At 40.6% G+C, this 23,564-nt stretch overlaps 1 protein-coding gene across 6 annotated transcripts; it reads left to right on the forward strand.

Moving 5' to 3' along the window:
* Nucleotides 1-38: 38 nt before the first annotated feature.
* On the forward strand, nucleotides 39-19,365 carry scn3b (sodium channel, voltage-gated, type III, beta). 6 transcript variants are annotated; one of them, XM_041242421.1, is made up of 6 exons: nucleotides 39-821; nucleotides 10,371-10,455; nucleotides 14,876-15,039; nucleotides 16,142-16,367; nucleotides 17,034-17,172; nucleotides 18,168-19,365. In XM_041242421.1, the coding sequence occupies exons 2-6, from the start codon at nucleotides 10,404-10,406 to the stop codon at nucleotides 18,244-18,246; spliced, it is 660 nt and encodes a 219-aa protein (XP_041098355.1). In that variant the 5' UTR covers nucleotides 39-821; nucleotides 10,371-10,403; the 3' UTR covers nucleotides 18,247-19,365. The 6 variants fall into 6 exon arrangements, with proteins under 6 accessions (XP_041098355.1, XP_041098357.1, XP_041098358.1 ...); XM_041242423.1 differs by lacking the exon at nucleotides 39-821 and adding an exon at nucleotides 5,897-5,946; XM_041242422.1 differs by lacking the exon at nucleotides 39-821 and adding an exon at nucleotides 9,781-10,193.
* Nucleotides 19,366-23,564: the final 4,199 nt, after the last annotated feature.

Consider the following 23,564-nt stretch of genomic DNA (forward strand, 5'->3'; position numbering starts at 1 on the left):
CAATGCCTTTTTTTTATGGGTTTACACAAAGGCAAATGAACCGAGTCTTACAAATGCAATTGCTTATTGACTTGATGAACGTTTGCATGACAGGGTTATTGTCATTGAGCGAGGGTGTGTCACCAGCTTGACAATGCCTCTTTTCAAGTGAACTGAGGTAAGACTCCTAACAGCAGTGAAACCACTGGTGCTTTGTCTGCTGCAGATGGCACAAATTCCCTGGCAGAAGACGAGCATTCCTGGAAAGGTTTAGCCGGTCCGGTGGTTCCAAGCAGACCCCGGATCGTGTTACTGTGTATCCGCTTAGCCATGTTGTATTGTGTAAACTGGGCTGTAGAAGTTACCCGAACACTGTCACGCATTACAGCCAAGATCTACGATAGTGTAGTTTAACCATGACAGTAACCTGTAGCAAAGAGAACCAGGACAGGCTGTCTTAAAACACACATACTGTAAATAATATTGTAATGTAATTCAAATAAAGAAATACACGTGTACTGCATTGTAAGAAACCAAAGCAGATTCACGGAGTATTGTCAGCAGTTTCCAAGCCAGCAGAACAGCTGATAATAATTGTGCTTTAATTCTGAGGACCTTTCTCCATTTTGTTACGCAACTTGAAGAACATTTTAATGATAGTATACGCTGTGCCAACTTTTTTTCTAGAAGTTATGTAACGTGCAAAGTAACATTTTCCAAAACCGTTTTTGGGAATGACGTAATGCCTAACTAAAGACCGCACCGACTGCAAAAGCTACCGAGTAGGGAAACTGAAAGAAACCTATGCAGTTTTCAACTCGGCCGACAAAGCAAAGTAGTGGGTAAGTTATCACTTTGTTTTGTGCGTGGAGTTTGGTTCAGTGTGTGCTTCCAAATAAAGCGTTGACGCCGTTGTGAAAAATGCTGGCGAAGTTGCTCCATCTACACGAGATAACAACAACAGCACGACACACGCTTGTGTTTCTATCTAAACCAATGCGTTTCACAGCGTCTGAGTAAAAGTGAATAAACTGTTTGCAGCAGCTGTGAACACAAAGTACCGATTGTCTTTGTTGTGTTATTTTGCACATTTTAAATGGACACCCATCAAGCACAGAGAAGTATGATTCAAGAGCGCCAGCACGCCTGAGTCAATATAAACAGCATTAGCACTATTTCTGGGCACATGTACAATTTTATAATGCCAACAGGACGCTGCTTTTAATAGGGATATAACCACCATTTATTTATTATTATTAACACAGCTGTCAGTTATTTGGACAGAATATTCGCAATTGGTTTTGAATCTGCATGCCACACGTTTAGGGTGACCGGATTTAAAACTGTACAGTCGTTTAAGAGTGCTTGCCATTTGAATATAGCGCTTCTGTCGCGATTACTGTTTTAAGTTTCAACCCCTGACCGACTTGTACGACTACGACGCCTTCCCTTTCCAAGACATGGCCATGTTTAACTACGTGTTATAACTACAATGTTTGTTATTGTTACCCTCATATATATATATATATATATATATATATATATATATATATATATATATATATATATATATATATATTCTGGAACCATGTTTTATTGATTGCCGATTGGTTACCTAATTTAATGGGTGTTAATTGGCGCCTGGCATTGTAAGCGTTGTAAAACCGGGGCGCCTGGTCACTCTACACAAGCACAAATAAAATTTAAAAAAAAAAAGTCATGTTCTGGGATATTGTCTCCTAAAGAACATAACATCTGGGTGACCAAGAAAAATCCATACTGGAAATAAATGTAAAACAAAAAATATATTTTTTTATTCCAAGGTCAAATACATTCTGTGTATACATTAAGGTGCATTCTGTTGGTCTGAGTATTAATTTAAAAAATGTAAAATGTACAACTCTCACATAGTGTTAGATGTTAGTGAAGACCTATTCCTTTAAAGATCACATTTTAAACAGCAGATAAACCCCATTGCCTTTGGTTAAAGATTCTACTACATCTACACCACTAGAAAGCGGATCCTTTCAGCAGTGACATGCATGCAGGATCCCCAGCATGCCTCACAATGCACGACAACTACAATATAACAGCCCTTGACAGAGAGTCCATTAATAAAAACAGACTCCACAATAAAATGGCGTTTGTGTTTGTGTTACCAGGTAGCCAGTCCTATTTGTGATTTCACACTTCTCTTATCACAAAGCTAACGCTGGCTGGTCTGTGGTAGCGTTTCCACTACAGGTTTGCACAGTGTGTTTTAGTTTAAAAGTTTGCTTTTTTTTAACTTTCTTTAGAAGTCAGAAGTAACTAGTTGAGGAAGGTGGGAGAGGCTGTCGGCCAAACCTGGGATGCTGGGTTTGTTTTCCACCGAAATGTATTGCACGGTTGTTAGGTTCTTGTTTTGTAAAGCGAACAGACTTTATCACGTTCAAAGAAGCAAGTTAATTAAACTTTGGAGTAAACGCTTTGAAAATGTGGCCCAGTACGTTGTCTTTTCTGTCAGTTTCTTCTGTGCTTCGTTCGCGAAACAGAATGCTGTGCAGCGCTTGACCTTTGGGGAGAGGAACCGTGCTTACCTGAAACACACAAACAACGTGAAGTAAGATTTAACTCGTCCGGTAATTTTAACCATCGCGACGGCGCCCGAGTTCAAATCCGACAGCAATTAGATTATTAAAACGTGCTCAGCGTGGTCAGGATGCTGTTGAATCTGTATAGTTTCAGTGAGACTCACCATCTGTCCCGGGGGATGATGGAGAAGATGGGCTCTTACTGGAGAATTTCTTTGCTCTGGCTCTGTTTAAAGTGACCTTTGAATCGCCTTTGTTTTCCAGTGCATCTACAAAAATGGGAGGATATCAAGAGCAGTGTAAGCTTGTTCACTCATAATCTGTGCCTTGTTTGATATTTGGGGGGGAGTACTGCAGTGAATGTATTGAGTAGTGGTGCTCAAACAGTGGAAAGTTTAAGCATGTGTAATATATACCGTATAAAAAATATATTTTTATCACACTGTACACAGAAGCAGCAACTTGAAATAAAAAGACTTACTAAGAAATTTTGAAGCAAGATCCCTATCGTTGAACATCGGGGTATACACAGGGGAAGAGCCTGAAGATCCTGCAAAGCAATAACAGATGTACAGCATTTCATGAGCAGGTAGAAGCAGTGATTTTTCACACCCTGGGAATAGCTACACCATTTCTGAGTTCTTATTTCTACTCCACTGTTCAACATCAAGAACATATCATTTTAATAAGAAACTCCCATCTGCAGGTACTGTACAGCATTACAAAGGTATTTTAGCTTTCTTGCCTAGTGCCTGAGGTAAAGCAGTGGGGTTCTGGTGAAGTGTTACCACTGCCAGCTTTGTGAGGCAGTAAAGCATAAAAGCTGTAATCGCCAGAAATGTTAAGTTGGGTTCTATCGACACTCACAGCGGAGATGGTAGAAATCGGGGAGCTTCTGTTTTCATTAGGTTTATCCTTCTCAGTCTGTAGCGAACAGAATATTTAGTTTCCTCGTTCGAGAGAAAGTGATGACCACGTGAATGAGGCACATCTGGCTGTCGTGTTGCCAGCTTATTGAAAAGTCACCTTTGCTGTGGCCTCTCCTTACTGAGGAATCACCTGTGCAGGTGAGAGAGACTTACTGCTAACGCTGATGAGAATCAACTCCTCTCGCTCATTCAGGACTTCGCTGGCGTAGCGGCGCTTGTTCTGAGAGAGATTCTTCACCTGCCCGCTCTTGTCCGCCAAGTCAATCTCATCTACAAGGCACAGATAAGGAGGGTCTTACTTGAACTAACTTGGACGCTAATCTGTCACGCATGACGGTAGAACGACAGGGATGGAAAGAAGACCCGCGTTGTGTAGCACTCTGATCCATTTCATGGCTGTACCAGGAGTATAATGAGACACACCTGAGCTGGTTACCTGTATGCTGAGGCTAACCAAGCTTGTAGTAAAATCTGGAATGAGTGGGTGAAACTGCTATGCAATAGGAGTCTTGTGTCCACCCCTGGAACGGAATTCATCATCAAAAATGTTAAAACACAATCTGTAGATCCATAAATACTGTACATGCACTGTCAGCTCTCACCAGTAAAAGTGAGCAGTGTTTGTATTAATATGCATCGGTGTCCAGATTTGTAGCTTACCTTCATTTTCACAGTGGCAGTTGAGTTTAATGCAGTCTAGAAGAAGAACCGTTTGACACTGGATATTAAACAGTGCCTGTTCGTTATCTAAAAAAAAAAAGATTATATATAAACAAAAGAAAGTTTTGTCTTCTCAAATTCAGGTTTAACCTTTCTCTGTGGCTCTAATTAAAGGAGATCATGCTTGAAACTGCTCTGGTGTAAGAACTCAGTTTGCCTGCCTGTTCTTGGATAGCGTCAGTAGCAATGAAGTCAACCTTTGCTCTTGCTTAATTGCCTTTCACTAACCCTTATCAGCCTAATTAAAAGATCACAAGTACGTCACACTCTTGACTTTCAGATGACACATTTTAATAAAGGTTCGATGTAATGCTTACCCCCGTACAGTACAGTTATGAACATTCCTGGTTCCAATCCCCCAGACTCTTTCAAAGTAAAGGTGCTGTCCTGTCAGTGTCATTCAGGGGTGCTGCTGCCTCTGCTTCTATAATGGTTGTGCAAGCTGATCTTGCTTGTTTGCAATGCAAGACTGGGCTTGTTAAAGGTGTGCAAATAAATCAAGCTGCCGAAGGGTACTTAATCACCCAAGGGTGTTGCCACAGCTCCAGTGTGCTTTATGACTTATTGATGTGCTCGAGATCACAGCTGAACGAGCCCATTGGGTCGGAGCGTCGGTCCTTCCAGAGGATCTGGTGCGTTGCTTCTCTGTAGACCCCGCTCTCTGTGTGCTTGTGCAGGGTTACCAGTGAAAGGGTAGCATTGTGCTCCTCTCATATTTCACAGCTGCGATAAAGCATCTGCACCTGGAGTGATCTTACATCATTTCAAACAGTTAGGTTGACTGCATAAGAATGGGTTTGTTTGTTTTGTTCAGTGAGTTGTATTTGTAGGCAAGCTGTGTCCATCACAGGTGTGCACAAGACTTGAGCCTTTTAGGTTTTGAAGGTCAAGTTTTTATAAATGAAATGTGTAAAGGGTTTGCCATGGCTCAATGCCCATTTAGGTGTGTGGTAGACTTTGTGTTTTGTTAGTTTCAAATTCACCACCCTTTTTCAAACCTGTTCGCTCAATGTCAGTGGTTGGCCCAATTGTAACTTTCAGGTGAGGTGTGCCATCTTATGTTTTAAAATAAGCCTGTAGTTACCAGGTTCAACCACCTGAGGGAGCTTGCAGCTTGGTGTCTCTATTGTGTACTACAGTGTACATACCTAGAAATTATAGAAAGGAATTAGCACAATGTATGGAGGTAAGGAGTCTTCCAGACGGAGAAAAGCAGTCATGGGAAGTCTTTATCTGCCTTTGACAGTAAAATACCAAACAAGTTGTTACTCTAGACCTGGTCCAGTTTATCTGAACAGAAATGTTAAGTGCTTTGTGTGAATGTGTTTGAAGAGGGACTGCGTCTGCAGCTGTAACCTTGCTTGTCCTTGAGCGCTGTTCCAGCAGATTCCCTGCCTTATAAGAAAAACAACAGCTAACCCTGCTGGCTCTGTGCGTGTCTTTCCGAGCTGCTACAGTACACAGCCAGCACTGTCACAGACACAAGTGCAGACATCTCGCTCTTCTGCCAGTCACCAGCATTGTGAACACCACAGCACCCACTGTGCTCTGACTCGCAAGAACGCAGAGTTTCATTTCATGTTCCATTGCTTGCTGGAATGCTTGCCTTGTTTGTGTGACGCACACGTGCAGAACCTGGCATTTGAATCAGGTATTTGAGTATTCTGTTTGAGTGATAGCCTGCGTATCTTTTTACTGAATACTGCAGAACTCTCCTGACTGGGTGCTGGGAAACAAGGGCATAGGTACGACTTCCAGTTATTTCCAGTAGCTGTTTTCAGCTGTTTTTCTCTTTGACATCAAACCACCAAGAAGTTATTTTTTCTGTTTTATTGATTTGTAATCTTGATTTGTGACAGTGCTCAAGGTCTCAGTAATTAATTTAGTTTAGGTATTTGTTTATTTTTCTATAAATAAATAAACGGGCTAATGTTGTTATAGAAATTTCTAAGCGCCTGGAAATAATCCCTAAGAGAAGTAAATGGCTTTTTTCATTTACATAACACAAAAACAACCACAACAACCAGCCTGCTATCGCCAACTGGATGCTAAGCCTGCCACCAAAGGGCCTCTTTAGTGTGTTCCTGCCTGTGTGTAAAGTACCGTGCGGATTGATTTGAATAGTACTGTTTAGTCTGGCATTTTACAGCTCGACGTTCTGCTCAGCTGTTTATTTTTGGTGTGCAAGAGTGGGGATTCTTGTTGCCGTAGCAACGGAGCTGTTCCCTGGCATCCTTGGAATCTTAGTGCAAAGACAGCAGAGCTGAGACGCTGTAGAGCTGATGGTCCTGCAGGCCTCAGTAAATAACAGCTGTTAAAATAGTGAGTGTGTGCGTGTGTTGGGGGACAGTCTTGCTATAAAGGATTGTGTGTTGTTTAGACCCAGTGTTTATTGTAATTCAAATGATTTTGGAGTAAGGGATGTGGTGGACTGCACACATTGATCTAGTGCTCTGTTCATCTGGCTATCTGGTACAGTGAAAAACCCTACTCCTGTGGTGCAAAGGTAGTGGAAACCTAATTTCTCCATTAATCCCCTCCGTGATGACAGCACAGGTACAGTAACAGACAAACTGCCCCACCTCTAATGTGCTTCAATCTCCCTGCCCAGGAGAGACCAGCCTCTTGGGGGATGAGTTCATGGTGCTGATGCTGCTCTCTTATCGAGACGTCTAAGACAATTACTGATATATGCTAATAAAAGGGGGGTTTGATAGGAACCTGGGCGTCTTTGGGACTGTGTAGTACAGGAATGCTCAACACTATAGCAGCCCATCTCTCTGCAGCACCGCGCGTCTGATAATTCACTCACCAGTGCTGTCAGAATGCACTCAAAGCAAGTTTGGGGAAGTAAATAATGCATGGTTTTAATTTAGCTGTGGGCAGACTTCTTTAATTTGTCCTCCATGTTAGGTTTTTTCCGTCTTTATCTTCCACAGCTAGACATTTAGGGGGAATAGAGAGAGCCCACGTAGAAAATAATCAGTTTCATTTGTGTAATCACTGTCTGATAAAAGGCTTTGTAAAAGGAAATACTAATTAAGCTGGATATGATATGTTGTCTTTGTCCATCATTTAAGAGAGAAAGGAAATCCCTCAAAGAAGCTGAGAACTGGGATATGTTAATCTTCAAACTTTTCATACCTGGGGAAGAAAAAAAGGGCTGAGCCTATCCTTTTTTTGTACACAAAGACAATTAGCACAGCTCGGTTTTCAGATGGGTTGTCAGAAAAATAGTTTAAGCTGAAGGACTCGACATTTTGATCTTCTGAAATGCAGACATTGATTGAGCTGATGAAGGATTCTCTGTGACAAGGACACTTTAAGAATGGGCATTTCTCAGGGGGGTGAGAGGCCTTGTTTGCTTAGGAACATGAAAAAGCATCAGTTGTAAGTTGAGAGGCTTCTGTCTGGTGTATGAGGCTTTCTCCCGTCCCACTTCTCTAAGAATACACCTGCTTCCACCTGCTCTGGTACAGCCCTATATTAATTGCACTGTCTCGTTCTCATCCCATGATAATCGTACAATGCTGACCAAAAATGTTCTGTTTTTTTTTTTTTTTACAAAATGCAAAAAAAGCGAGCATCTGTTCGCTCGATCTCAGCTGGCTGTGGCAATGTGTCTTAATGTCACAAAACTAGAAAGAAAACTGAGAAAAGCAAACCAAGCAGAATGGTTTGTTTCTGTATTATTTTGGGAAGAGGCAAGTCGTCGGACCCCTAAATCACTTTGCTGCAAATGGGTCGATTCAGTCAAAAAACACTGCGCCTCTAAGAGCCGATTTATTCTGTTGTATGAATTTTCTTTATGGATCAGTGAACTTAAACACATCACTTCATCTGATTATTCACCCTGCCAGCTGTGCAATGGGTTACAGCAGAACTGTACTGTGGGCTTGTCTATTTTAAGTTAATGATAACAAGAATTAAAATCAGAATTTGAATAATGATCACTACGACTGCGCCAAGCCTTCCATCCGCAATGCATTGTGCCTGATCACCAGGGCCATATGTGCACACTATGTGTCAGTGCAGCACGGTGGAGCCCACACAGGGGCATGTGTGAACATCGTTTACACATCAGTCCACATCATCAACCTTAACACAATTCAGCACTATTGTCTGCCACTGCTTGGGAGATGTCCAGGTTTGTACTGTAGCTCGGAGCACCAGAGCTTTGTGGCGTAGATTGCACTTTTAAACCACGTACAGTACCTTGTTGGATTCCAGCCAGTGCAATCACAGTACCCAACAAAATCTCTGAACAACTTGCACATGTGAAATGAAGGGTTGAATGGCTAAACCGCTTGAAAAAGAAACTGTTTGGAACACATCGGCTTTGATGGTGAAGTTGCTTTGGGAGTAGACGGTGGTAGGCAGGTGACTGATAGGGCTGCCGTATCTGCCTTGCCGTTGTGTTCCACTCGGGACCTCGCTGTGACAGTCACCTTGCTTCGGCTGCACTGTCTGGGAGAGCGTTCACCCCTTGTGAACAGCACTGCCCTGGAATGAGATCTCGCTGAGTACTTATGCAATTTCTCTTGACAGGAAAGAATCAGACAGACAGATGTGATCACTGTTAGAAAGCAAAGAGCCGCAGGTGTATCTCGTTTCGTTTCGTTTTTTCTGTTGCGATACCCGAGTTGCTTCTAGTTTTTTTCGGGGCGGGTGTTTGTAAGAGTAGGTTGACAAAATATTTTACTGAGCTCAAAAGATCAGCCAGTCCCTAGAGATATTAAAGGTTATACGTTTACAAAGTTGAATAAGGGCTTTGATTCTAATAGGTTCTAGTTACAAATGGGTTATGTAACACTGCCATAATACTGCTCGGGGGTGTTCGATACTTTGAAACTTAATTTCTGTGCCAGCTGTAGAGGCGCAGGGCTATGGTGTGTGTCCTCGTTTTTAACGTGCTAGCTCTGTAGTTCGATTTGCACAGCAGGTTTTCAGCCTGTCCAAAGCCTGTGGCCATGCAATCAGTTCAAATTATATTTTAATGGACTCTGCTGCATAATAATTTAAATCAATATTCAGCTTCTGTAACAACAACACGACCAACGAATTCCAGCACAGCGTACAAACCTGATTTATATTGTGAATGCTTTAAATAAATCTTAGCCCCCCCCCCCCCCCCCCCCCCTCCCCCCCGACATTACCAGTATCTAACATTGCTGAATAATAGTACATTCTTATAGCTTCAATGTTATTTGAAACAATTTAATACATTTACAAATATCGAAAGTGTACTGATCTAAAAAAAACAGATGCTTAATGGTGTTTTCTAACGATAGCAAATAGGCGCTCTCTGCTCATTAAGGTCCAATGCAAAGTATATGGTGTAAAAATATCCACATGGCATGTTTTGCGTTGTTTTGATACAAGCGGTTTCAGTTTCTGCTGTCATGATCAGACTGGTTATCCGGTCTCTCGGCAGACATGTAGCATAAGAAGCTATGAAGCGTGCATGGCTCTTGGGTGCATGGGTGTACCTCGAACGCATGCGCATTAACTAGTGTTATGTTCTGGAAACTGATGTAGAAATCCATTCTGAATACAAAGGAAACAGTGATGTCATTAGACAGTGCACTAACACGCTGAATTTTATTGCTAATAATAATAATAATAATAATAATAATATTGTTATGACACGCACACCTAGATAAAGCGTCGACGCTGTTAAAATGAACGCGTGTTAAACCCCTAGACCACTAGGGACGCGGTATTTACCAATCATTCTCCAAGGGTTTGAAATGAGACCGTAGCAAACCCCTGGGGATGCTTCGTTTTTTGATGTTATCATTAACACTTTAACAAAACAACGGTTTGCGTTAATACTGTCGGTGAATGAATATGCAGGTCACCGGATTAAACGACGATGAGTTTAGGAGAAACTCTGCCCCTTCTGATTGCTAGGAGCAGCACAGTCCCGCCCGTATTGACGTGTCTGAGGCGCTGTCCGTGGTGCTGAAGCCAAAAGGCTGAGCGTGAAACGGTAACTGTTTATCAGAGGAGGATAAGATTTCAAACAAACAAACAAACAAAAAAAATAATCTCGATACATAACCGTGTACTCAAGAGGGGGACGGATTTTATTTTTGATTTTTGTCAAAACAGCGTGTACCTGTTGAGAACGTGTGTGTTTTTTTTCTGTCTTTCTACCCACGCACAGGCAAACCTAACCTGGCAACTTCTGGAACCCATTATGGTATTCACAAGGAGTCCTTTTAACTCGCTTCCATTATTGATTTTAACAGGTAAGTAAGCGACTGTGCTTGTGTGTGTGTGTGCGTCTCGTTTATTTATTTGTCATGCTTAATAAAAATAAAAAAAACTTTTTTTTTTATGTTTTGTGTATTTTTTATTATTGATATCTGACCTTTTGCATTGTGGACGCTGTATTGATATAAAATAATGTATGCAACATAACGTTTGTTTAAATCGAGCCCATGTTTGCCTATGTGATGAATTGTGCATTGTACAGCACACCGTTTTTAGCTCGGCTGATTATGTATTCACCCGAAACGCTATTTGCGTACATTGTTTTGTGCCAGTAATTGCAATATTTCGCTTTACCAATACGCGTAGGCTTAACCTTAACACTGCATGTGTATTTGTTAAATTATTCGATATTATATGTGGGCATTTTGGTACCCTGTTGAAATATTAATTATTAATAACTAAGTACTTGGTTTGCTGAATGTTGCTGTTGTCTGAAGTCTCAGCTCGCTACGATAGCTTTACAACTTAGTAACATGGATGGAGCGCATTTGAGAAGTAATGTATAGATATAGTGTATGTTTGAACGTGCAGATCTACCGTCAAAAGGATATACGCGCTACTTGTTGTGGTATGTACATTACCGTATATGCTGCTGTATTGCTGCACTCGGGTCGCGTATTCAAAAACCTAACAGACGCCGAGGATGCGCTTTCAAGAACTGGAACTGGTTATTTTTCTTCATTTCCCTTCAACTTTCTACTGCAAGCTTTGCTAGAAACGAGGTTGAAGACGACGTTCTCACTGCTGTGTCACTTCTGATAGGAGGATAAATACAGTCATTTAAAATATGAACAAAGTATAAATGACCCGCTTTAAAATGTTATATCCACAATAAACTACACCTAATTAAAATGTATGAATTCTAGTATACGTTCTAGTTATTTAACAAGGGTTTAACAGTTCTGGTTATGTCACATATTTTGGTAAGTAACAAACAGACATCCACATTAAGTTGTTTGCTTAGTTAAGAAGGGTTGTTCGCAGACCTAGAAAAGCATTACATACACGTGTAGATAGTAAACATATTTAATGTTGCTTTGGATGGCTATACAGACGCAGACATCAATAGGAATCACGTATTCATCAGCATACTGACTGGATGCAATATGCCAGACCAATCCAGTTTACAGCTACTGTAAGTTTTGCTTCTAAAGTCGAACGAAACCTGCTGAATAATGGCACGCTAACACGTTGAAATACATGCCGCGTTGTTATGGGTTACCATATTTCAGATCATCAGAAAGAGGACACTACCCAGGTGGGTTACCGACGGACAGGACCGATCTTTATTTAAGATGAATCTTTCGCTGTGCAAAATGAACACAGAAAAGCTCAATTTAAACTAAACTATAAAGGTTATTTCTACTTTGAACATCTGAAAATGATTTAAAAAAAAAAAAAAAAAAAAACAGAGCTAACGGCCTGCATCAAACATACATGCAACTTTTTACAGTCAATACTCTATTGCTTAGCACTCATAAAAGTCTTTGCAAGATAACTGTGTCAGATTTGCGCAGCAGCTGTCCTTTGCTACAATGCTTCTTGTGCCCATGCATATTTCTCTGCAGAGCGTATTTTTCTCAGCAGTGGTTGGTTTCTCATCAAGTAGGTCTGACAGTCTTTGCAGGATGTGTTCCTGAAGTTGTGTTCAACCAGCAGGACCCCTTTCGGAGACTCGGCACATTTTAACATAATAATTAGATGGTCTCAAGCCTCCGCTGCTAAAAGTACAATTTGTCAACACAATAAGTTCCGGTAGTCATTTTGTTCTGCATCTCTTTGATTTATTTGTGTATTAGGGGCAGCAGAATAAAATAATTCCTATTTATTTATTTGGCAGACGCTTTTATCCAAGGCGACTTGCAGGTGTTACAGGGCAGTGCAAGGTCACTAGAACAACATGCGTCTAATATATATCATTTTTATTTATTTTCAGTCTACTGCTGTCCAAGAAAAACCAGAGCGCTAAAGCATGTGAAGTCAGGTCTTTCTTTTGAATCGGTTACATGTTTTGACACGTACACATTCGCCTCGTTTAACAAGGTGTGTTATTATATTACATTTGCACCAAACAGGTTGTTTATTGTTGCTGTTTTGGTGGACGTGACGCAGATATATTCTGTGCATACAACAAGGGGCTACCCTGTTTCAGTTTACTATATTTTATATTACACAGTGCATTTATTTGAATAAAAAACAAAGGCTTGCATAGCACGCAGTAAAGCTGAAGATGTTTTTGCCGATCACGAAGTACACACTGTCGTCTTTCAGGCTCTGAATGAGCCGCTGTGGTTGAAGCTCCTCCATTTAGAAACGTGCGGTCAAGCTCTGGTCCGACTCTGATCCGACTCTGATCCTGCTCTGAAGCAACCCAATACGTCACAGGAACAAGATCAAATGCTGGATCCAGTGCGACTGGCCCCGACGAACAGTGCAACCACACGCCGTCTGCGCAGGCGAGGGCTTGTAAGGCACGCCGGGAATTGTTGTTCTGCAAGCACCCTCCGCAGCAAAGGGTCGAGCAGGCGAAATCCCGGACAGAGATCCCCCCCCCCCCCCCCCCCCCCCCCCCCCCCCCCCCAAAAAAAAGAGTCCATGTCCTGGAAAAACCGGAGGTATGGTAACCCAAGCTTTGTAGGTTTGTACTTTAACGAAAAACTGACATATTGAAAAAAAAAAGACATTTCAAAATCTAACATGAAATGCTGTCCTAATATCAGCGCTTCCCATAGACTTCTGCGATATCATTTTGTAGTTTCTTTGACAACATGGTGTTAAATTATGCCCATCTATATTTTGTGCCCTAAAATTCTAGGTCAGTGGTTCTCAATCCTGGTCCTGGGGGAACACTCCCCTGCAGGTTTTTGTTCCAACCGAGCTCTCAATTGCTAATTGAACCCTTAATTAAACTAATAATTCGCTTACTTTTTAAATAGTGTACCTTTATAAAAAGCTGGAGAATTGAAGTTCCTTATACAATTGTATACCTAATTGGAAATCTCTGTCTGTTTTTAAAATAATTAAAAAGCTCAGATTAGGCAAATTATTAGTTCAGTTAAGGGTTCAGTTATGTAACTGAGCGCTTGGTTGGAACAAAAACCAGCAGGGCAGTGTTCCCCCAGGATCAGGATTGATAGCCACTGATCTGGGAGATGCAGTACTGCTGGTCGTAGCTGTAGTGGTTAACTGATGGAACAGCTTTTGCACAGTGCTTGGTTTGCAGAAGGCTTGCTGAAATGGGAATAATTGGTGCATTCAGATTGTACTAATGGGATTCGTCAGTAGTCCATTATCATTTTGGTTAATGCATTATACTGTAATTGTGGTGCAGAGCGCTTGGTTATAATCCGGTTGGTTATTTTATCCTCATCATAGTGCTTTTACACATTGCAGTATACAGTTGCAGACAAAAGTAAAAAAAAAAAAAAAAAAAAAAAAATGAGAACAACCACAAAGAAAGTGATTTCTAACTGTTCTATTGAAAGATAGAGATTCAGATTTATAATAAAACAAATTATTACATGCCATGCACACAATGAAAGATAACATGCAGAAACGAATGTCATACTTTGACAAAAGTATTTGGGCGCCCTTGCATTAGTAATTCGTGTGCCCACCTTTTGCTTCTTTTTTTATGTATTTTGAAACCAGTTCCTGGCATCTTTGCAGAGATATTTTTGCCCATTCTTCAACACATACAGCTTTGAAGTTCTGCAAATCAGCTTTGGTTTTCTTTTTGCGACAGCAGCCTTCATGGGATTCAGGTCTGGGGACTGAGATGGCCAATCCATAGATGTAATCCTCCTTTATTTCAGAAATGTCTTTGTAGACATGCTTAGTGTCATTATCCTACTGGAATACAAACTTCCGTCAATAAGCCTTCTAACACTGGATAACAAATGAGGTGCAAAATGTCTTGATATTTTGCAGCATTCATTGATCCTTCTACAATACAAAGGCACCAGTGCCTGAGGAAGACAAACAAGCCCATCCCATCACACAACCTCCACCATGTTTAACACTGGGCATGATGAACTTTTCTATAAATTCTTCTCCTCTCTTCCTCTTAACATATTGTTGCTTTCTTGGTGAAAAACGTTATATTTTGGATTCGTCTGACCATAGAATTTGGTTGAAGAAATCATCAGGCTTCTTCAAGTATTCAATTGAAAACTGCAATCGCTTTCTTTTGTGTATTGCTTTTAACAAAGGTTTGCATCTTTGTTTTCGCCCATGGACATTCATCTTGTTAAGGTATCGTTGAATTATTCACTCATGAATTTCTTGACAATCTGCCAGTGCTTTGTCTACTTGACATCTTGTATGCTGATGGCCAGAGCTGTAACATTCGTTCCACAGAGCTGGAATTCTCTCTCTTTTCATCTCTCTCTGCAGTGGGCAGCTGTTGTTCAGTGTGCGTGGAGGTCCCGTCAGATAACTTGGCGGTGCTGGGCACTAACATGAAGCTGACCTGTATCTCCTGTATGAGGAGGGAGGAGGTCAGCGCTGAAACCCAGGTGGAGTGGCTCTACACGTCGCCCGAGGGGGAAAACATCACGGTAGGTCAAAGGTCTGCTTTAAAGGGATACTTTTATGACACCTGTATTGTCTAAACATTTCAGTATCCCATGATGTGTCTTCCCTATCTTTCTCTGTTGTTGCTTTCAGCCACTGAAAAAGCTACATTTCTAAACTGAGCAACTGTAAATCAGCACTGCAGAGGGTCACTTCAGAAATGCCTCTTTGTCAGTGTTAGTAAGCTTGTTAAATAATGAACTGAAACACAGTCCAGTAATAGGAAATTAAGCAGTAAGAAAAATGTAGATGATATGTAGCGGCACCTTAAAGTTATTTAACAACGACAAAACCTTTAGTTACTCATCATTGGTGACTAGTTCTTATATAACATATCCTAGACAGAACATTAAGAAAATGTCCAGTGCTAAGTTAAAGAACCTCAGTATAATGCATTGGTTATCTGTTTTGAGCTGCATTTTCTTCGAGAAAAGCTGCTTTAGAAATTAACTTAGTTGCTTCTTTATCAATCTATAAAAAATGTTGCTGAAGTCCTGATCGGCTTGAGTAAACCTTGGGGGCGAGCATTAAAATTTCTTCTGAGTTTGAAAAGTGCGAGTTTACCTTGCGTTTCAGCAGACAGCAGTGCTCACAGACATAAGCCAGTTTCTTAAAAGAAAAAAAAAAACAAAGCTTATGCAAGTCTGATTTATATGACTTACTGAACTGCTCGGCAGATCTGCATTTCTGTTCCAGCCCTTTCTGTGATCCACCCGTTCATGTGTAAAAGGTTGTGTCAGCTCCAGCCTGGATTTGGGTGCAAGGCGCTTCAGTAGTGAAGTAGTATATATCTGGAACTCCACTCGTTTCATCGTGGGGTAAGATTGCACCCCTGGTGTTGCCATCTTGGCAGAAGAGAGGTCTGTAAGGAACAGGCTCTGAAATATATATTTAAAAGAAATAGTGACCAAAAAGATTATATTCTATCCTTACTGAATATACCCTGACTCTAGAAGGATCCTTCAGTAATTCAGTGTTCTCAACATTCTCAGGCTTTGTTAATGTGCAAACTGGATAAAGGAGCCCTGTATGCCATTACAATTTGCCCTTAGTCTTTGCCGTGGTTTTGTGGTTCACCCTTGGCAGATGTGCAGCTATTACGGTGGTGTGCAGGGGGAGATTTGCCCGTATAAGGATCGCTTGCTGTGGAACGGCAGCAAGGATTTCCAGGATGTCTCGGTTTCCCTGATTAACGTCACTATGAACGACACGGGGAGGTACACCTGCAGGGTCAGGAGGGACTTCAACTTCGAGATACACAGGCACTTCATCATAGACGAGAAGTACATTGATCTGCTGGTCACAGAGGAAGGTAAGGCTACGGACAACTGCTCCCCCCTTCTAAAATAATAAACCTGGTGCTGTATCTGCAGCTCAGCCAGTGGGGGTGACAGAGCTCTTTTTAGGATGCAGTGCAGAAGTCATTTTGAAGTACTGTTCAGCTGGTCTCTTCCCAGTCTACTGTTGGATATTTTGTAGTGGAAAATCTCATGGCTAATGCTATTACATCATTTTGTCAGATGATCAATCCAGACATTTCTTTCATATAGTATAATAGTCATACATATTTATTACTTTAACCACACGTGTGTTTATTTTATTGTACATTTGTAATTGTTTTTTTATACATTGCCATTGTTGTTTTCCAGGACCGCCTTGTAAATCTCCTGGTTAAGCAAATATATAACAAATGCAACTTATTTTTTGTTTACTCAGAAGAGAGAGATGAATTTGCGGAAGAAAGATTTGGAAAAGACAAAACCAGTATTTTCCTGCCCTTTGCAGGGAGCAAGGAGCAAAAGATTAGGTACCAGATTGGGGTTGCCAAGTAGATCTCTTTTAAGCTTAATGCAATAGCACCTTACCAGCCGAGGAAGCTAGCAGCCAGTGAGGAGCCACACATTAGCAGGCTACTCCAGTGTGTGTTAAATCGAGTTTGTGCCAGCCCTGAATGGCTGAATTGTCTTGTTCTGTGCAGTCGGTGAGGACTTCACTGCAGTCATCTCTGAGATTATGATGTACGTTCTGCTGGTGTTCCTGACTCTCTGGCTGCTCATAGAGATGGTTTACTGCTACATAAAGATCTCAAGGGCAGAGGAGGTGGTGCAGGACAATGCGTAAGTACAGCACTGTTCATTCAGAAAATGAATCGGAAGCAGAGCTTGTGGGTGCATTGAGCTAGAGAAGAAGCTGAGTGAATCCAGCCCGAAGTGTCACTAATAATCCATTTACTTTGTATGAAGGGTGTTGCACAAGATCAGTTTGGGAAAAGGTAACCACATAGGAGAGAATATTAAGTGGGGATACTTTGACTCGGTGGAAGGACAATCAGTTGATAAAAAGTACCCCAAACAAAACAGCACAGTAAAGAAATGCTGAATTCTTTTAAATTAAGTTGAAATACATGCAAATAAAATCAATGTCCAGGGATTTATCTGAATATACTTTTTGTATTTTGCGACAGCTTACACTTTTTGCGACCAGATGTGTAGGATTTTTACTCTTTGAATGAGATCCTTTGCTTTTGCCAGTTTATTTTATGATTGCACTGTGCCTGCATTAGATGTAGTTCTGTTTTTTTGGTGTGTGTTGTGAAAAGATTGTGGTGTGCATTGAGCATGCACCAGCACTTCTTGGTTTTCTGTTTATTTACAGGACAGACTACCTAACAATACCGTCTGAAAATAAAGAGAACCCTGCTGCCCAAGTTGGCAACTAAAAACGATCAATCCAAACTTGAATGGTATTTTTATCTTAAGTGTATCATTTGCTAAATCCATTCCACAGTTCCTCCTGTGCACAGCTGAGATTCTTCATCATGTTGTTTTGTAAATCAGTTTCTAATTCTGTCATCCTGATCATCACACCACCACCACCCCCCTTCCCGAGAAGTAATTTCTGAAGAGAAAATGCATTTGACTTTAATTTAGTCAGTCCAAATGCTTCACATTAATTGCAATTGCAAGTTGATGAGTGAAGCATCGTTTTAAACTCCATTTCATTCCACTTCACACCTGAACTCATTACAATCGAGAGGTTTCTCACTGGAGCACCTGCGCTGGACAGAGGGAGCCACCACTGATCGCTGTTCTTTTGTTGTTCTCTGTTCCAGGGAAAGCGTGGGATCACTGGAGCAAGGGAAGACGCCTGAACTCCCAGAATCAATACAGGGAAGGTGTGCCGCACTGTGATGATCCAGTAGCTTGCAATTCCGGACAGTATTCGTACGTGTTAGTCAGCAGTCTTCGAGCACCCACCATCGCGAGTTAACAAACCCAAGCTCAACTGCCTTTTCGTTCGTGTAGCATGCTGTTCGGAGGATGTGGTCAGTGTTTACTTCACTACTGTTTCATTATTTTGTTTATTGGTTTTATTTTATACATTTACATTTGTGTGCCTGAAACCACGCCCTTAACCCAGGGGTGACACAATCGTCTGTGCTCTGTGTAATGTGTGCTTCACAATACTTAAGGGGCCTCTCTGTATCACAGAATACATGGCATAGATGTGTTATGTCGCGATCACAAGATAAATGGTCTCGGGTTCCTGACATATATTTCTAACTGTTATGTTGTTATCACAAGATCATTTATTTGTACTGTCAGTTTGTGAGTCAATGAAACCGAAGTCTGGAAAATGGAAAGATCCACTACACAGTGACAGTGTTCAGGTGGCCTTACTGGATCTAAGAAGCAATAGGAATGTGTGCATGTTATTGATGTGGTTATTTCTGCATGCTATTGTGACACCTCAAACGCAGAATGTGTGTGTGTGTGTGTGTGTGGTATACCTGTGGTAGCATATAGAATAGCAATGGAAGCCTTTAAATGTGAGTTGGATTTAATGTAAATGAATGCAGGCTTAACGATTTATACTTAGCAGTGTGCTGTGTGAGTATTGTGTTTTAAACAGTCGTGCAGAAAAGGATTACATACAAATCACCCAGTAATGCTACTAACATTGTTTTTTGCTAATAAGATTACATCTGTTTAGTTTTATTATTAATAGTTATGTAACCTTTGATTTCGCAAGGGGAGCGCTAACTTTGGGCAGCCTGAGCGATTAATCGAAAGTGCGGTTAATTTCCGATTATTAAATTAAACACCAAAACCGAATTTGAACGATTAATAAACTGGACAATTTCGATCGATTATGATACTACAAAACGTCACGTTTTCTTCATGGTTACTCATTATAAAAACTGCTTCTGTAGTCAAGGGAACCTCGGCACACGCCCTTCTCTGAAGCTCCCATCACGAGCAAAAACTTTCAGGGAGCGCAGCGTATCAAAACTCCTCGTTATAAAGACTTGTCAGAGAAAGAAGGCGAGCGAGTGTTTAAATAAACTATTTGCATTTTCTTTCCACAGTGATCAATCACCTTGTTAATGACAGTTCGTTGCGCAGGAGATAAGCAGGGGGTATTAAATTATAGTAATCTAGCGCGAGTCCATGTCAGATCAGAAACCGAAGGTTCATGGATGGTGATATAAATATGGATTTATAAGTGAGCTTCCCAAAGTTATTGTATTGTTTTACTGGGACTTTCCCTTGTATGTATCTTTGGTGTTGACTCGTTTTCTCATTTTAGTTTAGCCAGCGAGACAGGTTAATAAATTGCATTTTGTTTTAAACAATAAACAAAAATGTTTCAAATTATTATTATTATTATTATTATTATTATTATTATTATTATTATTATTATTATTATTATTATTCTGTTCTGCAGCATTATCAACCCTAGAGAGTTTAAGGATTCAGAAGAAGATTTCAGGGAGTTGAGAGTGCTTTGTCAGATTGCGTGTGCTTTTCTTCTTTATTTAAAAAGGGTTTCTGCAGTGGTATTGTTTATATATTGGTTGTGCTGCTTCAGCAGTGACTTCAATGTAATGCATACCGTAAGAATGATGCTATTAGAATAACCGATAATCAGGATTATTTTCAATATTGCATCAACAATCAAATCAATTTGTAAAAATGATAATCGCTCATCACTAGTTCTTACCCATTTCAATTAAACTGAGGCTGGGCCCCCTTTAATTGCCCTTTTAAGAAAAGCACACCGGGTCCCCTTTTGATCTTTTAGTTCCCCTTTTAAGAAATGACTACCAGTTTGTTAGGGACTTGATTGGGGACAGCTGAGGGCAGTTGAGGCATGTGGTGCACTGTGTCCTCTTTACTCTCTCAGGTAAGCTAGAGCAAGTGAGTCAGGGTTTGCTTGTAAAGACTGAAGCACGTCTCCAGGGAAGCTGGTTTTGTGGCCTGACTGCTTGAAATGCTTATTTATCTTCAGCAGGCTGCCTGTTCGGTGAGAGCATTCATTTTATTATATGCAGAGTGTTTTACTACTTGTACTATTTCTTTGATACTGTGCTGGCGCTGGTGTGTGTATATCTCCGTGTGTTAATCGTTTGTCATTAGTGCATGGTATTGTGTGTTAGTATTTGAGGACTGGTTTGCAGTCGCCTCTTCTCTTTTGTTCTGTTCTTGAGCCTTTGTGAGCATTGCTTGTCTTGGAAGCAGTGGTATAGCAAATCTGTTCAACTGGACTGAAAACATTTGTAGTCGTGGTACACATGGCTGGATGGTTGTTTTTCTTTTCTGCTCACGCGTGGAGTGAACCACGTTTTGAGGAGGTGTTTCCTCGTTTTGTGGTGTAGAAAGACGGTTTCCAGGGTAGCTGCTGTGTGCTGCAGAAGAGGAGCTGTGGAGCTCTTGTGGGAGTGACCTAGATCAAATCACATTGGTGTCGTTTTAAGGCTCGGAGCAAGGGCTTCCTAACGAAAATATATTGATTGAGTTAAGGGGTTGGGCAACACACTATGGTCCACCTGAGCTGTGCCCTCAGGCAGCCTGTTTCTTTTGTTTGCTTGGGGGCCCTGCTTGTCCATACTCTCTTGCATGTTTTGAATGAAAAGTAAAGCAGGCTACTTGTACAATATTTTTTATATAATTCATTTTCCCCCGTTTTCAAGTCTGAGGAACATTTATGAGTGACCCGGTTTTGTTGCATTTTTTTTGCAAAGCTCCCCAGGCAGTAATCTCATCAGTGGATTTGCAGAGCGACACACAGAGGAAGTAAGCAGGACACATTTGATAGAGGCACAGATCTTTTTTGTTGAGATGGCTGCTCCCGGTACTGTAGTGAAGCATACACATGGTTTGGGGTGTTTTACAAGCGGAGTGGACCACATTCTCCCCCAGAAAATATACATCCAGTCAGCCTGACCTAAATGAAATCTTTAATGAAGTGAGTGACCTTTAAAATATTTTATCACCAAGGGGCTGAGAAACATCTATAATGAGTTCTCTGTTAAGAATAGCAATATCGGATTAATTAAAATATATAGCATATCTAGCAAGGTCTTCTTTATAAATGGATTGCAAATTAAAAGCAGGTTTTGCATCTGGGATTATTTTTCTCTGATGCTATAAAATACTGCAGAATCTAGGTTATTTCTTTATTTCAAAAGGATTCCCGCAGGGTACTGTGTTCTTGTTATATTTCTGTTCAGTTCGCCTTAAGGATCATGGAAGTACTGCCTTTATGAAAAGCAAACTTTGTCATTTCAAAAACTAAACCCTACAGTACAGTCGAAGTTAAAACCAGGGTTGCGATCAATTTGTCTTTCAATTCTAGCACATCACTGATCAAAATTGCAGTTAGCAATACTCTGTTAAAATGAGCTCCTCACAGCGGCAACAAATAATTACATTGAAGTCACTGTTAGTCAATTGAATTGAATTCCAATGAAAGCAGCTGAACATTCACAACAATTATGTCTCTAAACTCCAATTCCTATTCCTTTGAAGAATTTGGAATTGGAATTCGGAATAGATTTGGAATTGGAATTGAAAAACTTGAGTTGACCCCACAACCCTCTCTAAAACTACATCCAGTATGTCTGGGGAATGAGAGGGGGGGTGGGCGGTAGATTTTACCTGTGTACAGATGTTAGGTGTCTCAGAGATTGCCAGTAATCACATTGTGAATGTGTTGCAACGTTCGCACAATGCACAGGTTTTATTGAGGATCTGCATTGCAGATTTTAGATTTATAGTATTTGTAGTTTTTCTTTTTTAATTCAGTGCATCACCAAGAAGTATTTTATTTGGTGTCTCATTTGTGGCTCCTTTAATTGTTTTTGGCTTTCACTGTTGCAATTTACAATCGCAATTACTTCAGGTGTGTCTGAGTAATGGCTAGTGTACCTGTGTGCGTTGTTTGAAGTGCTGTAACAAGGTGTTTTTTTTAAGACCTGGTTGTCACTTTCTAAGCAATGTATCTTTGGTAAAAAAATAAAATAAAAAATGTTTTAATCTCCAGAGAACCAAAAAATAGACAAATGATGCAGAATATGGAGAACCTGTGACTAATTCAATGTAAAATAAACGCAAATGACACAAAATAATAAAAGTTTGTTCAATACTTTATTCATACCTTCATTTTCTACTTAACATTTACTGGATAGCCATTTTTACATCTTGGTTATTGATATACCCAAACCAGCGCACAGCGCAAAGTTTGTGTGTGTGTGTGTGTACACATGGTATATATACATACATTCTAGATAGTGGAGATCAAAACAGGTCTAAAAACATACTTCAGTTAGATAATGCCATGACACACTTAAAATACACAGTCCAGAATTTTTCTTTTCTTTGTATATTATTTTTAATTTTTTGTCCATGTTTTCTCATGTCCTTCAAAAGCAGTCCCGTAACCGGCAAGCTACGACTAGGTGGCTATAAGTTCTGTTGCAATGTGGACAAAAGGCAGTGTCTGGGATACCTGCGTTATCCGGGACAGATGCATTTACATTAAAGCTATTAATCCCCCCTCCCCAGACCAAACAAAAAATAAAATCTCCCCTCCCGTATAAGACCAGTTCAGACAAGAAAAAAAAAAAAAAACAACTCAAGTAAAGATTCCAAACTCCTCTCCTGTCACCGGAGCCCTCCGTGAATTAGATCTCATTTTATAGTAAAGAAATCCATAGACATGTCTGTTCTATACCTAAAACATATTGTACGATGGCAAGCTAATTTGCTTGTCGCTGCTCCGGCTGGTAAGTCCATGGCAAGCAAACGACTAACATTGCAGCATCCAGCTGGTCTGATACACTAGGATTCAAACAGAACCTTTAAAAGATGGACGCAAAGTTACACAAAGAGCCTATTTTCAAGAAAATCCATGAAATTAATAATCGTCGTCATTATAATAATAATGAAGTAATACAAAAAAAGAGATATAGCCTGAATATTTTTTTTAATCCCTTTTGTTAGAACCACTAGCCTGCCCTTGTTAATCATTTTTATAAAACAGAAACATTTCCAGCCATCACGACATCCACAAAGCAAAGAGCAAGCCCTCGCACGCCAGCACTGCCTCTCCCATCCCCGCTACACTGCGCTTGCATTGTTCACAGCACACACAGCAGAGTCTCCAAGACCCCAGCAATCCCACCTCAATGGTGTTAGAAATGAAACGCAAGTACAGTACTGCAAAC

Source organism: Polyodon spathula, unplaced genomic scaffold, assembly GCF_017654505.1.
Source record: "Polyodon spathula isolate WHYD16114869_AA unplaced genomic scaffold, ASM1765450v1 scaffolds_1286, whole genome shotgun sequence".
Taxonomy (NCBI): Eukaryota; Metazoa; Chordata; class Actinopteri; order Acipenseriformes; family Polyodontidae; genus Polyodon; species Polyodon spathula.

Bases quoted from the DNA above. Each gene is read 5' to 3' on its own strand.
- scn3b (XM_041242421.1), top strand. From the start codon at position 10,404: ATGGTATTCACAAGGAGTCCTTTTAACTCGCTTCCATTATTGATTTTA. The intron at 15,040-16,141 runs GTAGGTCAAAGG...CACCCTTGGCAG, and splicing joins CCGAGGGGGAAAACATCACG to ATGTGCAGCTATTACGGTGG. The intron at 16,368-17,033 runs GTAAGGCTACGG...TGTTCTGTGCAG, and splicing joins TCTGCTGGTCACAGAGGAAG to TCGGTGAGGACTTCACTGCA.